General features: G+C 40.0%; 1 protein-coding gene across 1 annotated transcript in view; it reads left to right on the top strand.

Moving 5' to 3' along the window:
• TXLNG (taxilin gamma) overlaps positions 1 to 11921 on the top strand; it is a 43382-nt gene extending 31461 nt beyond the window's left edge. The window contains exons 8-10 of the mRNA XM_033104513.1: positions 5558 to 5650; positions 7596 to 7691; positions 8737 to 11921. Coding sequence (XP_032960404.1) covers positions 5558 to 5650; positions 7596 to 7691; positions 8737 to 9042 — 495 coding nt within the window. The 3' untranslated portion in view covers positions 9043 to 11921. The remainder of the gene's footprint in view (positions 1 to 5557; positions 5651 to 7595; positions 7692 to 8736) is intronic.
• Positions 11922 to 12721: the final 800 nt, after the last annotated feature.

Below are 12721 nucleotides of genomic sequence, written 5' to 3'. Positions count from 1 at the left end.
TTTTATTTAGTTCTTTTGTATCAAGTGGAACCATATGAAATTGCTGCTACTTCTTTGACCTACAAAATGGCAATTTCATATAGTTTAACAACTGACTGTTGATCATACAGTTCTAGTCCCAGGTGGAACTTTGGAGGTGTTTTTAATGGCCCTCCGTACTTGACTTTTTTTAAGTATACGATGAGTGTTAACTATACTCGCCATGCTATACAGTAGATCCCTGGAACTTTTTCATCTTATGATTGGCAGTTTGTACCCTTTGACCAACATCTCCCCATTTTCACCACCCGTCATCTCTGCCAACCACCATTCTACTCTTTGGTTTTAAGACTGATTTTTTTTTTTTTTAGATTCCACATATAAGTGAGAGTGCACAGTATTAGTCTTTCTCTGACTTCACTTAGCATTAATTTCCCTAAGGTCCATCCGTTGTTGTCACAAATGGCAAAATATCCCTTTTGTATGGCTGAATACTATTCCATTGTGTATGTATGTACCGGGGGTGCCAAAAAAAATGTATACACATTTTAAGAGAGGAGAAAACTGTATTAAAGGGGCAGCCGGTTAGCTCAGTTGGTTAGAGCACGGTCCTCTTAACAACAAGGTTGCTGGTTCGATCCCCACATGGGCCACTGTGAGCTGCGCCCTCCAAACTAGATTGAAACAACCACTTGACTTGGAGCTGGTGGGAAAACGCACTTTAAAAAAAAAGCACAAAAAACTATTAAACATTCATTTGATTAATGCCATCTTTTAAGCGAACGTCATACTACGTGTTGCTACTGTAATTCAGTTCTACTTTGAAAAGTAATACAAAGATAACATCTCTTAAAATGTGTATACATATAATGTGTATATATGTATATATATGTCACATTTTCTTTATCCATTCATCTGTCAGCGGACACTTCGGTTGTTTCTGTACCATGGTAATTGTGAACAATGCTGCAGTGAACATGAGAGTGCAGAGATCTCTGTGAGATCCCGATTCCATCTCCTTTGGATATGTCCCCAGTAGTGGGATTACTGGGTCATAAGGTAGTTTTAATGTTAATTTTTTGAGGAACCGCCGTACTGTTTTCCATAGCGGCTGCACCGATTTGTAATCCCACCAAGAGTGTACAGAGTTCCCTTTTTTCCACAGCCTCGCCAGCATTTGTTCTCTCTTAGTTTTAGCCATTCTAACAGGTGTGAGGTGATAGCTCTTTGTGCTTTTGATTTGCATTTTTTCCTGATGATTAGTGACGTTGAACATCTATTCATCTACCTGTTGGTCATCTGTATGTCTTTGGAAAAGTGTCTATTCAAGTCGTCAGCCCATTTTTAAGTTGTATTGTTTGTTTTTTTGCTGTTGAGTTGTATGAGTTCCTTATATAACTTGGATATTAACCTCTTTATCAGATACATGGTTTGCAGATATTTTGTCCCATTCCATAGGTTGCCTTTTCATGTTGTGTCTTTTGCTGTGCAGAAGCTTTTTAATTCAATGTAGTTCTATTTGTAGATTTTAGATTTTGCTGCTTGTGTTTTTGGTGTCATATGCAAAAAAATCATTGCCAAGACCACTGTTGGAGTTTTTTACCTATGTTTTCTTCTATGAGTTTTAGTTTCAGATCTTAAATCCTTAATCCATTTCAAGTAAATTTTTGTGAGTGGTTCAGATGGTCCAATTTTATTCTGCATGTGGTTACATATTTTTCTAAGCACCATTTATTGAAGAGACAGTCTTTTTTTCCCCCATTTTCTTGGCTCCCTTTTCAAATATTAGTTGACCATATTTGTGTAGGTTTGTTTCTTAGCTCTCAGTTCTGTTCTATTGGTCTATGTCTCAGTTTTTATGCCAGTAGCATATTGTTCTTACTAGTTTAGCTTTGTAGTATAGTTTGACATCAGGGAGCATAATGCCTGCAGCTTTGTGCTTTCTCAGGATTGCTTTGTCTGTTTGGGCTCTTCTGTGGTTCCATACAGATTTCAGGGTTTTTTTCTATTTCTGTGAAAAATGCCATTGCAATTTTGATAGGTATTGCATTTGAATGTATAGTTTTGGATAGTATGGACATTTTAACAAAATTAACTCTTCTGATACATGAACATGGAATATCTTTTCACTTAACTATTGTCGTCTTCAATTGCTTTCCTCAGTGTCTTACAGTTTTCAGTGTATAGGTATTTCATTTTGGTCAAATTTATTTTTAAGTATTTTATTATTTTTGATGCTGTTGTAAATTGGGTTATTTCTTTTTCAGGTATTTTGTTGTTAGTATATAGAAACGCCACTGAGTTCTGTATGTTGATTTTTGTATCCTGAAACTTTACTGAATTTGTTATAACAGTGTTTTAGTGGAGTCTTCAGATTTGCTGTATATAAGATCATCTCATCAGCAAACAGATAATTTGACTTCTTTCTAATTTGGATGCCTTTTATTTCTTTTTCTTGCCTAATTGCTCTAGCTGGGAATTCCAGTACTGTGTTGAATGAATAGAAGTAGTTACAGTGGGTCCCCTTGTGTTGATCCTGATCTTAAAGGAAAAGCTTTCAGCCTTTTACTGTTGAGTATGATGTTAGCTGTGGGTCTGTCACATATGGACTTGATTATGTTGAAGTGTGTTCCTTCTATACCCAATTTGTTGAGTGTTTTTATCATGATTGGATGTTAAATTTGTCAGATGCTTTTTCTGCATCTATTGAGATGATTGTATGATTTTTGTCTTTCTGTTAATGTGTATCCCATTTATTGATTTGCATATATTGAACCGTCCTTGCATCCCATGGATAAATCTTATTTGATCATGGTGTGTGATCCTTTTAATGTGCTATTGAATCAGTTTGCTAGTATGTTGTGGAGAATTTTTGCTTCTATTTTCATTAGGAATGTTGGTCTGTAATTTTTCTTGTAAGTATCATCATCTGGCTTTGGTAACAGGATAATGCTGGCCTTGTAAAATGAGTTTGGGAGTGTTCTCTCCTCTTTAATTTTTTGAAAGTGTTTGAGAAGAGTTGGCATTAATTCTTTAAATGTTTGGTAGACTTCACCCATGAAGCCACTGGGGCCTAGGGTTTTCTTTGTTGCCTCCCTACTTCTCAATCTAGACCCCTTCGTTTTGTCCTAATGCAATCTTCCTCTGTGGTTACCTTGTGTGATTTAAGGATACCAGATGTTGCCTTCCCACTCAAAGAAGAGGTACAGAAAAGACTTCCCATGTCTTTATGGACGGGGAAAATTAGGCTTGTACTTATAAATCACCCTTTTTCAGTTAATTAGATTACATTGTATTGAAAAAAGTATTGTTCATTTTAAAAATTTATTATCTAATCAGTTTCTTTAAGGTAAGGACTCTAAATTAGTTCTAAAATGCGCTTATATATTGAGATTGGCCTGGGTCTTTGTGAGCACCTCCTTGGAGTGCTATTTGTCTTTGGGCACATTTTACATTGTGGTGATACTTATTTCCTACAAAGCTCACATAACTTAGAGTGAAAATTCAATAAGTCTTTTGAACTTTCCACCCTAAGTTATGATCATGCTAGAATACTTATAGGAAAGTTGAACGTCTTACTAGCTCCATAAATTCCCGTTGTCCATAAAAATGGAGAAGAGAATCTATGTGGAAAAGGTATAAAAAGTTTGTACAGGGCTTGGGAAGATGGAAAATGGACTTGAGTGCTGGCGGCTTCACTGCTAACTCTCTAGTGCAAAGCGTCAGAGGGCCCATCTGTCAAGCTCACAGGCAGCTCTGATTGTTGTACTGTTACCAGTGCCACTTCTATTGTTTGATCTCTGTCACCTTCGGTCATGTTCTCTAAGCACTAATTTCTTTTCCTTTGCTGTCACCTCTTCCTTTTCCTGCTCCCTAAATGGGACTGTCCTTCCCAAGAGTCGGTCTCCTTCTATGCCCTTACCGTGTCAGTTTTCAGCATTTGTTGATGTCCTCACAGTGTTAGTATTTTGTAATCCAGCCACATAAGTTCAGGTGTGATGGAAGCGCCCACTGACTGACTACCCAGTGTGGCCAGCATTGAATTCTCACACAGGACAGTGGTCCTGGGTGTTCCATCTTCAACAGAAAAGGACCGCGCTAAAACTGCCGTGCCTTCTAATGTCCCTCAAGTGCCAGCACTGCTCCCTTGTTCTGCCTTAGCACCATCACCGTTGTTCCTGTGTCCGCGCCAGCAGCCTCAGAGGCACCGACAGTGCGTGCTCAGAAGTTCCCTGCGTTCTTCTTTGCCCCGAAATTTCTAGTCATCCTTGCCCTTGCCCTCACCTTTCTTCAGGCATGCTTTGGTGATCTTACAGCCCCCTTGTCCAGCCTGTTGCCACGGGTACCAGTGCTTTCAGTCTTTCTCACTCCCATATAAGCAGAGCTTGCTTCTAAGTGCTCCCCACATGGCCCATCCCACCTGTTACCGTGTTTCCCCAAAAATAAGACGTAACTAGAAAATAAGTCCTAGTGTGATTTTTCAGGATGACATCCCCTGAACATAAGCCCTAATATAAGACCCGGTCTTCTTTTCGGGGAAACACGGTAACTGGTGGGTGGGTTCCGCTCCATCACACCTACCCCCTTGCCATCCTGTTCACTGGTTCTGGTTAGTAGTTCCTCACGCAGCACTGCTGAAGGTGGAAAGGCATCGCTCATGCTATTTCTTGGCCTCTGATGATCCGTTATTCTTCTCTGCTTTCCTTATATGTATTATGTGATCCTGAGCAAAACACTTTATTCCTCTGGGCCTGTTTCCTCATCCTGAAATTAATGTAGTTACATTAGATGAACTCAAGGGTTCCCTCTTGGTCTAAAATAATTCAGCCTACCTTTGAGGCCTAGCTCAGGCCTCGCCCACATGAAACTTTCCTGACTGTTCTGTTTTGACCCCTCCTGTGCCCCTCTTCTCTGAACTCCTGTTCTAGGGGGAGTGAATGGTGATTCCGCAGTCTATATTCTACTTGACTTGTTGGTTAGCATTATTTTCCCAGCTGGAATAAAAATTCCTTGAGGATAGGAGTTAAAAGAAAAATCAGTATTTCTGCCTTTTAGCTTTTCTTTTCTCTCTTAACTGTACTCTCACTGAATTCTTTCTCCCCAAAGCAAACCAATTCTTTGGCTTCTGTTTCATTTTCCTGCCTACAGTAAGGAATAAGATATCCTTGATATCAAGCTAAGAACTGTGCAGATGGTATTCTAAAAGAATGATCTTTTTCCAAGGACAATTTTCCAGATGTAAGGAAGTTGGGGGGGGGCAGTTCATGAAGGATTAGTTGTATGTAATTTTATAGCTGTACCACATCCCTCGGTTTTCATTATAATTGGTGGAATGGAACTAGTAAATATTTGTGCATTTTAAACATTATATCTACAAAGATGGCTAAGTCAACAGTCGGTGCATTTCACTGGGTTTTTAGAACTTCAGCCATCTATGTCTGGTGTTAAAGGATTGGGTGTGCATTTTTCCTTATTTCTGTCATCTATATCGTTTAATGATAGTGTGTTCTTTTTGAAAGTCTTTGGGATTTTAAATCGTTTATCGGGAACTCAGAATATTTCATACTCTTTTCTGTAGCTTTCTCTTTATATGGATAAGTTTGAAGAATTCCAGACTACCATGGCAAAAAGCAATGAACTATTTACAACCTTCCGGCAGGAAATGGAAAAGGTATTTGCATATTTTTAGTAGAATATTACTTAAAAGGGACTTGATATAAGAAGCTATTTTAAGCACGATCACTACTTGGATGAGTTTATGTTGTTACGGTACCGTCTTAATGTCATCTTTTCTGATCCTCCATTGGCATCATATTTGGTCATTTTGCCCTCAGTGTATCCCCACGTAGCTGGTGATCTCTGTGCTTCTAAAGTTCTATCTTTATTAAAATGAATTTCTCTATTAAATACAACTTGTTGTTAGAAATAAAGTGGTTTCTTCTTTTGTTTGTTGTGTCTTTTTTTATTCACTTCAGGTCATTCCCATGATCCCACTCCCTCCCCTTAACAAAAGATATCCAAACCCAGAACAGTAATTACATATTTTGGTTGGTTGATAGTTTCTGCCCTTTTAGGTTTTTTCTCTTAACTGTTACTCCCACTGAATTCTTTGTCCCTCAACCAAACCAATTCTTTGGCTTTGATTTCATTTTCCTTCCTATGGTAAGGAAAGAGACATCCTTGAATCCCGTCCCGTCCCGTCCCGTCCCGTCCCGTCCCATCCCCCAAAATGGGACCTTCTGATTGGTGGGTTGGGGAGAAGTACAGTGGCACCCGGCACTTTTTAAGCATTCAGTAGATGTTAGTCGTGAGTATCACTAGGTTTTACGTAGTGGCCGGGAGTGCACACCCTGGGTTAAGGTCCCAAGTGCATCATATGTGGCCTTGGACAAGTTATTTAACCTGTCTTTCTGCTCCTTCGTTAAAAATAACAAAAATCCCTACCCTTTATAACATAATATAGACAGTGCGTGGCCACGTTAAGTTCTCAGATTACCACCTTCAGATATTTTTAGACCCAGTAATCTGGAGAATTCAGTGAGCAGCAGATGAGTTCTGCCTGTCAGTCCTTTCAGCTGAGGCTCCAGTCGAGGGGGACTCTTACACAGCAAACGCCTTAGCTGGGCTCCAGTACGCGTGCTGTTGAGGCCAAACAGTGTTAAGACGTGGGCTCCCCCATTCAGGATCCTTTTGGCGACTTCTCTGGACTTTCCTCTGTGTTAGTGGCTAGAGTAGGTCAGCACTCAACCCATATCTGCCACGTATTCTTCCCCCGGCGTTTGCCCCCCTCGGCTTTGTGGTAGAGTTTTGTGGGTGATTACCCGCGGCCCAGGGCACTGGCTCTGTCTTATCCTTGTTTCCCTTATCAGTGCCTGGGATCAGAGCTGGGGCACAGTCCACAGTGCATAAAGGGATCCTGAAAATGGGGCTCACTGACGGGCAGATGCATCTCATTCTGAATCTCTGAAAACTGGGTTCTTGTAGCAGATTTCAGAACCTTTTTATTTTGGGACCCATTTTATTGTTAGCAAAATCAGAAGTAAAACAGTCTTGTGAGTTGTGAGGATACCAAAGCTAAGGATTAACTACTTTTTTTCTTGGTTAGTGGAGTCTTACCTAAATTACGCTTCCTCTAGTTCTGAAACTGGTGTGTTCTTGGAGGCTGTGGTAGAGGAACGATTCTCAATCTTTTGGGTGGCTGAAAACCTCTGTCCTTACAAGGATCAGGTGAATTCCTGTATCTGATTCAGACAGAAAACTCACAACATGGCCATTTTTTCATCCTAATTGGGGAGAAGGGGTCTTGTCTCTTGCTACCCACAAATGGGATGAAAGATGCACTCCATCTTAACTGGGCTCTGTCTGGTGTCTGCCAGCTTCCTCCACGTGCTGCTGCCTCAGAAACTGGGGAGATTAGATTTGTTTTCCTCACGATACGAAACCCTGCTTTGGTTCCTAGGAGCTTCTGAGATAAGCTCTGCTAGCAACAGACAGGCACAGCTGTCAGCTGGGCCAGGCAGGTGCAGTGACGGGGGTGGGGAGGAACGTTCAGACCTTTCTGTGGTGGTGCAGGGTGTAGAGTTTGAATTTAAATTTGCAATTGTGTTGATTCACAGATGACAAAGAAAATTAAAAAACTGGAAAAAGAAACAATAATATGGCGCACCAAATGGGAAAACAACAACAAAGCTCTTCTGCAAATGGCTGAAGAGGTGAGGTGGTTTCCTGCCACTGAGGCATGTTCTTAGTCGGGGACTCATGAAGTGCAGGTACCTGGCAGGGCAGGGGACGCATGTTGTGACAGTGGTGATAGTTGAGGACTCTGGCCAGAACTGGGGCAGGGAGGGAGGATCGCTGAGTACAGTGTGCCGGCTTTCCTGCAGTAAGTTGGCTCGTAGGTGTAGGGCCCGTGTGCGGCATTACATTTCCCGGTCCCCAGTGGGGGGGGCCCAGGCTGGTGTTGGAGACAGCTGTAAAGCATCTAGATTTTGATAGATGATGTGATACAGAATTGTACACCTGAAATCTATGTAATAACAATTGTCACCATAATAAATTAAAAAAGCATCTAGATTTTGCTTGCTTCTACAGCAGTGGTTTCTCAACCTTGAGCTCGCATCAAACTGCAGCTGAAGTAAAGCCCAGATTGCTAGGCTCCACCCAGTTTGATTCACTAAGCCCAAGGGGGGGGGTGTCCTTGTTGGTGTAGATACTGGGGGTGCAGAGCATCAAGCACTGATCAGCTTCCCCAGGGAACAACTCACGTGCCTTTCTTTCTTTCTGCCTTGACTTAGTCCTTTGAAAAAGGCAGCCAAGTACTTTTTGCCAGTCTTGTAAAGCCCAAATGTACTGTCTACAGCACTAGATTTCACGCCTTCAATCTGGTCATCTAAAAATTGGTAGAACAGAAAAACTGCAAAGTTGAGTCCTTTTCTCTTTTTAATCAGGGCCTTAATTTTTTATCTGCTAGTCTTTGTGATGAGTACTTTGAATTTCCTTAATGTTTTGTCAATGTTTTAAAAAGTGGATTTTAGTTACTTTAAAAAATGCTTTGCCATCACCCTAGAACAGTGTTGTTACAAATATATTTGTAGGTATGTCTGCAGTGAAGCGACCTAGAATGTTAGGTGTTTGAAGAAACTGAATGTGTTCAAGAATAAATCGTTTTGATATAGCTCAGATTAATTTTTTGGTATCCAGGAACCTCATGCATACTCAGTGAACTTAATGTAAATCCTGTTGTTTTTTTCCTTACAGAAAACTGTCCGTGACAAAGAATATAAGGCCCTTCAAGTAAAACTGGACCGGTTAGAGAAGCTGTGCAGGGCTCTTCAGACAGAGCGGAACGAGCTCAATGAGAAGGTGGAAGTCCTCAAGGAGCAGGTTTCGGGGAAAGGGGCCGGTGCGGACGCGGCGCCTCGTGTGACACAGCCCTGTGCTGGCGCCCCGCTTTCTCCCCCGGAGCTGAGCACAGCCTCGAACAGGGGCCCCCAAGGCCCTGCAGAGGCGGCGCCCAAGGCCGCATCCCCAGGCGCCGGGCCAGCCATCGAGTCAGTGGACTGAGAAAGTATGATCACTGTACTGAGAGCTCTATTTTGTGTATAATTTTCTCTGTTAGTAGTAACTATTGGTTTTGTGGTGAAAATTTTCTTACTTTTTCTACCATATCTGTATTTTCTTAGAACTACTGGACTTCTGTGGTACAGAAGGCTGCTTAGCAGTTTTGAATAGTTTTACTCGACTACGTTTTCCTCAGCTGTGTGGCACATCAGCCTCATTGCCCTTCATTGGAATGCATGTGGTCACTGCCCTGTCCTTTCTTCCCTGCTCCTTGCACAGAATCATCCTAATTAAAATTTCACTCAAGACAGGGCTGACCATTACAAGGGAACTTTGTTCTGATGTGAAACAATATTCATTATATTCATTTAAACATCCTGCCTCCCCATCAATATTAATCAAAAAATATGAAGATGATTAGTTTTGTCTAATAGCCCATTTAAATCCCAAGTAAGAAACAAAATTCTAGGGTTGGACCAGAAACAAACAGCATATTTGATTTTTTGATATTTGTATCACTTGACAAATTGAGATCAGGCCACAACCCTCAAAATTCCTGTTTTGGCAAAACATATACATAATGGCATCACTTCTAAACAAAGTAGTATATACAGGCAAATCACCAGACATACAGGCCTAATGTTTGTGTGACTAACAACAGTCATACTGCTTTGGCTTCAGGTTACATAGTTAGAACCAGTGCTGAATTTGGACCACTCGGATGCTTCTGAGGGGTAGGTGCTTTCTGTTTGCTTTCCATTGGGGATTTGGATACACATCTTCCACTTTCCAAAGAAAGCAGTCACTGATAGTCCTCTTTCGTCAGTTGAAGACAATGTGTAGCTTTCATTAAGCAAAAGTCCCTCCACTGCCTTCTGGCTACTTGAAATTGGTTGGTGTTCAACTGTTATGAGAGTCCCACCAGTCAAGTTCTCTAGGTTATCTTAAAGGGGGATTTCATTGGCTCATACTAACAAACTTTCATTTCCCAAAGAGACCAGAACTAACCTTTTTAACTTTGGGAAAACTTAGCAGAATTAAGTAGTCAGAATCTATTACATATGCTTTCAGTCTGTTTCTCACCGTTTTCTTAGTTGCTGTTTTTTATTTTTAAAGAAAAAAACCAGTATTATCAAGCTCTATACTTGGAATGCGGGAACTTATCAAAATTAAGCACATCACTTTTGGATTAACTTTGTTTACAGTGTTGAATATGGTTAAGTTATGCAAATAGTTCATCAGGCTTCAGTGATGCAAGTTTTGACTCTGTCCCTAGTATAATTCGCATTGAAATACTTTATGAAATAAAAAGGCTCCACTAGAACTGATGTTAGCACATTCCACTGAGGAAAACTATCACACTGACACTTTTTAAATTGCTTACTGGACTGAATAAACTCTGTTCTGTCCAGTTCAAGGGGTTTTCTCTATGTTAAAGTTTTATTTGTAAAGTCCTGTCACATTTATGATCTAAACTAGGTTGCAAGAATTGAAAATTGTCCAATAGATAGGGAAACAGCGCCTGGAGTGGAAGATTAAAGCTTCCACCATCCGTCATGTTAATCAAGGGGCAGGACAGTGGAGGAAAAGAAATCCACAAAGTAGGTTAATCACTCTCAGCATGGACTGAAAGCAGAAACATACTCTCCCTCCAACAGCCTCTTAGAAATACCCCCGACTACTAACTGAAACATTGGACTCATTTTCCCAGGAGGAAATGTAGATAGATATATATATATATATATACATATATATACATATATATATAAATATACCAGGGGTGCCAAAAAAAATCCATACACATGACTTGTATTCATCTTTTGTTACCGGTATATAATTTTAATGCAATTCTTTTCCTTTCTTAAAATGTGTATGCATTTTTTTGGCACCCTCTGTATATAGATTTTATATATATGTGTGTGTGTATATATGTATTTCTTATATATCTACTTTAAAATTAGTACGAATGATCACATTTCACAAGAATTCTGCTGGACGTATAGCTCTTAATGTTTTAAGCCATTTGTGTAGCCCACCACATCTCTGTGGTGCTTGTGCTGTGTGGAAGATTGTAACTCTTGAACCTGTTGCCTATTTTCAAGGGCTTTATAAAGCAATGTGATTAACAGTACTTGGCCTGCTGCTTTTGGCTTACACTATGTATTTTTAGCTAGATGCTGTCATGGTGTTTAAAGGATATGGATTCTGTCTGGGATGCGGTTGGTGTCCTTTCAGAATCTGTCCTATTATCCTGTGAATAAAAACAAATGGGACCCTCTGAGGTCACCCCCTAAAGCAATCACCTCACCAGCCCAGTGTTGTGGCTTTGTAGCACGCCCTGTTATATCTACCATATTCTAGAACACTGTAATGCTACTAGGCTGGCTCAGAGAAGGTTTAAATCTCAAAATCACTTCAATTGCATTTGTTGCACCGTCATGGAGTCTTGATGTGTATTATTTATAGTGGCAGTAGACTCCTAGGTGTAAAGAAAACTTGGGTCTTGGAATAATGGACCATTTCATCCTCAGACTTGTAGGAGTACATTTCTTGGTCTTGAGACCAGTATTTTTTAGTTATGTATGCAACTGCCTTTATTACACCTGGTTATCACAATTCAGTTCTCAGGTGTTGCAGAAAAATCTACCTCTTTCAGACTGTAGATGGAAATAACTGTGAAAAAATGATGCAGATATCTTCTAGTTTGTGCTAAACACACTGCTTTATTTTTACAGCCCACGTCTTTCATGAGGATACAAATTGTTAAGAGGCAGTCTTGTTTTGCTTTTCAAAGACATTTTGTAGAGATTTTTCACTAATGTGAATCTGATTTTATCTACTCGATTCTGTATAGATTAAGTAAATATGTATGATAAATTTAACAGCTTCTGTGTATTCTTTCGTTACCCACATGACCTTAGTTTTATAAGCTGAGTAGCTGAGTCCAAAGACAGTTGTAGATAGTTGGTTTCTCAGACTTTAAAAAGTATTTTAGTTACTGTACAATTTAATAAGGGATGGCTAACCGTCTACTCTCTGGGTGGCAGCAGACTTGTAGTCAGACCACTCACTGTTAGTACCTTTTTTGCCTTTAAAATAGATAACTAGAAAAATTCTAGTGTTGCTGCTGTCAGAGCTTTAAAAAACTACAAGGACTATGGATTTCTCTAGTCTTGGCTGCTCAGCACATTCCAGGGTGTACATATTTGAATAGCAGGAGAATACGTATATGTAGGTGTACACATTATATATGCAGAGGCACATAGGAAAGATCTTAATTGATGATAAGCAAAAAGTAACATACAATCACATGTAAGAGGGGTCCACAAAATTTTGTCTTAAGTCAGGTATAGTAAGTATTTGGCTTAGTGGGTCACACAGGATCTTTGTTGCATATTTCTATTTCTATCTAAACCAACTTTTAAAAACAAATGTGAAAACCATTCCTAGCTGGCAGGCCCTACAAAATAGATTGAGGGGCCAACCTGCAAGCTAATTTTGTCCCGTCTGCTGAAGCCTGTCATATAAACAAATAAGCTTTTACTTTTCTTTCTTTTGTTGGGGGAGAAATCTAGTTTGTTTAAAACTGCCCAAGTTAAGTCACAAATAGGACATGGGGCAAATGATGTGGAAGTTAAGGTAGTTCTAGGTTTACAAATGTACCAATCACAAAATACAGATG

Source organism: Rhinolophus ferrumequinum, chromosome X (genome assembly GCF_004115265.2).
Source record: "Rhinolophus ferrumequinum isolate MPI-CBG mRhiFer1 chromosome X, mRhiFer1_v1.p, whole genome shotgun sequence".
Taxonomy (NCBI): domain Eukaryota; kingdom Metazoa; phylum Chordata; class Mammalia; order Chiroptera; family Rhinolophidae; genus Rhinolophus; species Rhinolophus ferrumequinum.
Note: the sequence above shows the minus strand (reverse complement) of the source record. Positions and strands in the feature narration are given on the sequence as shown.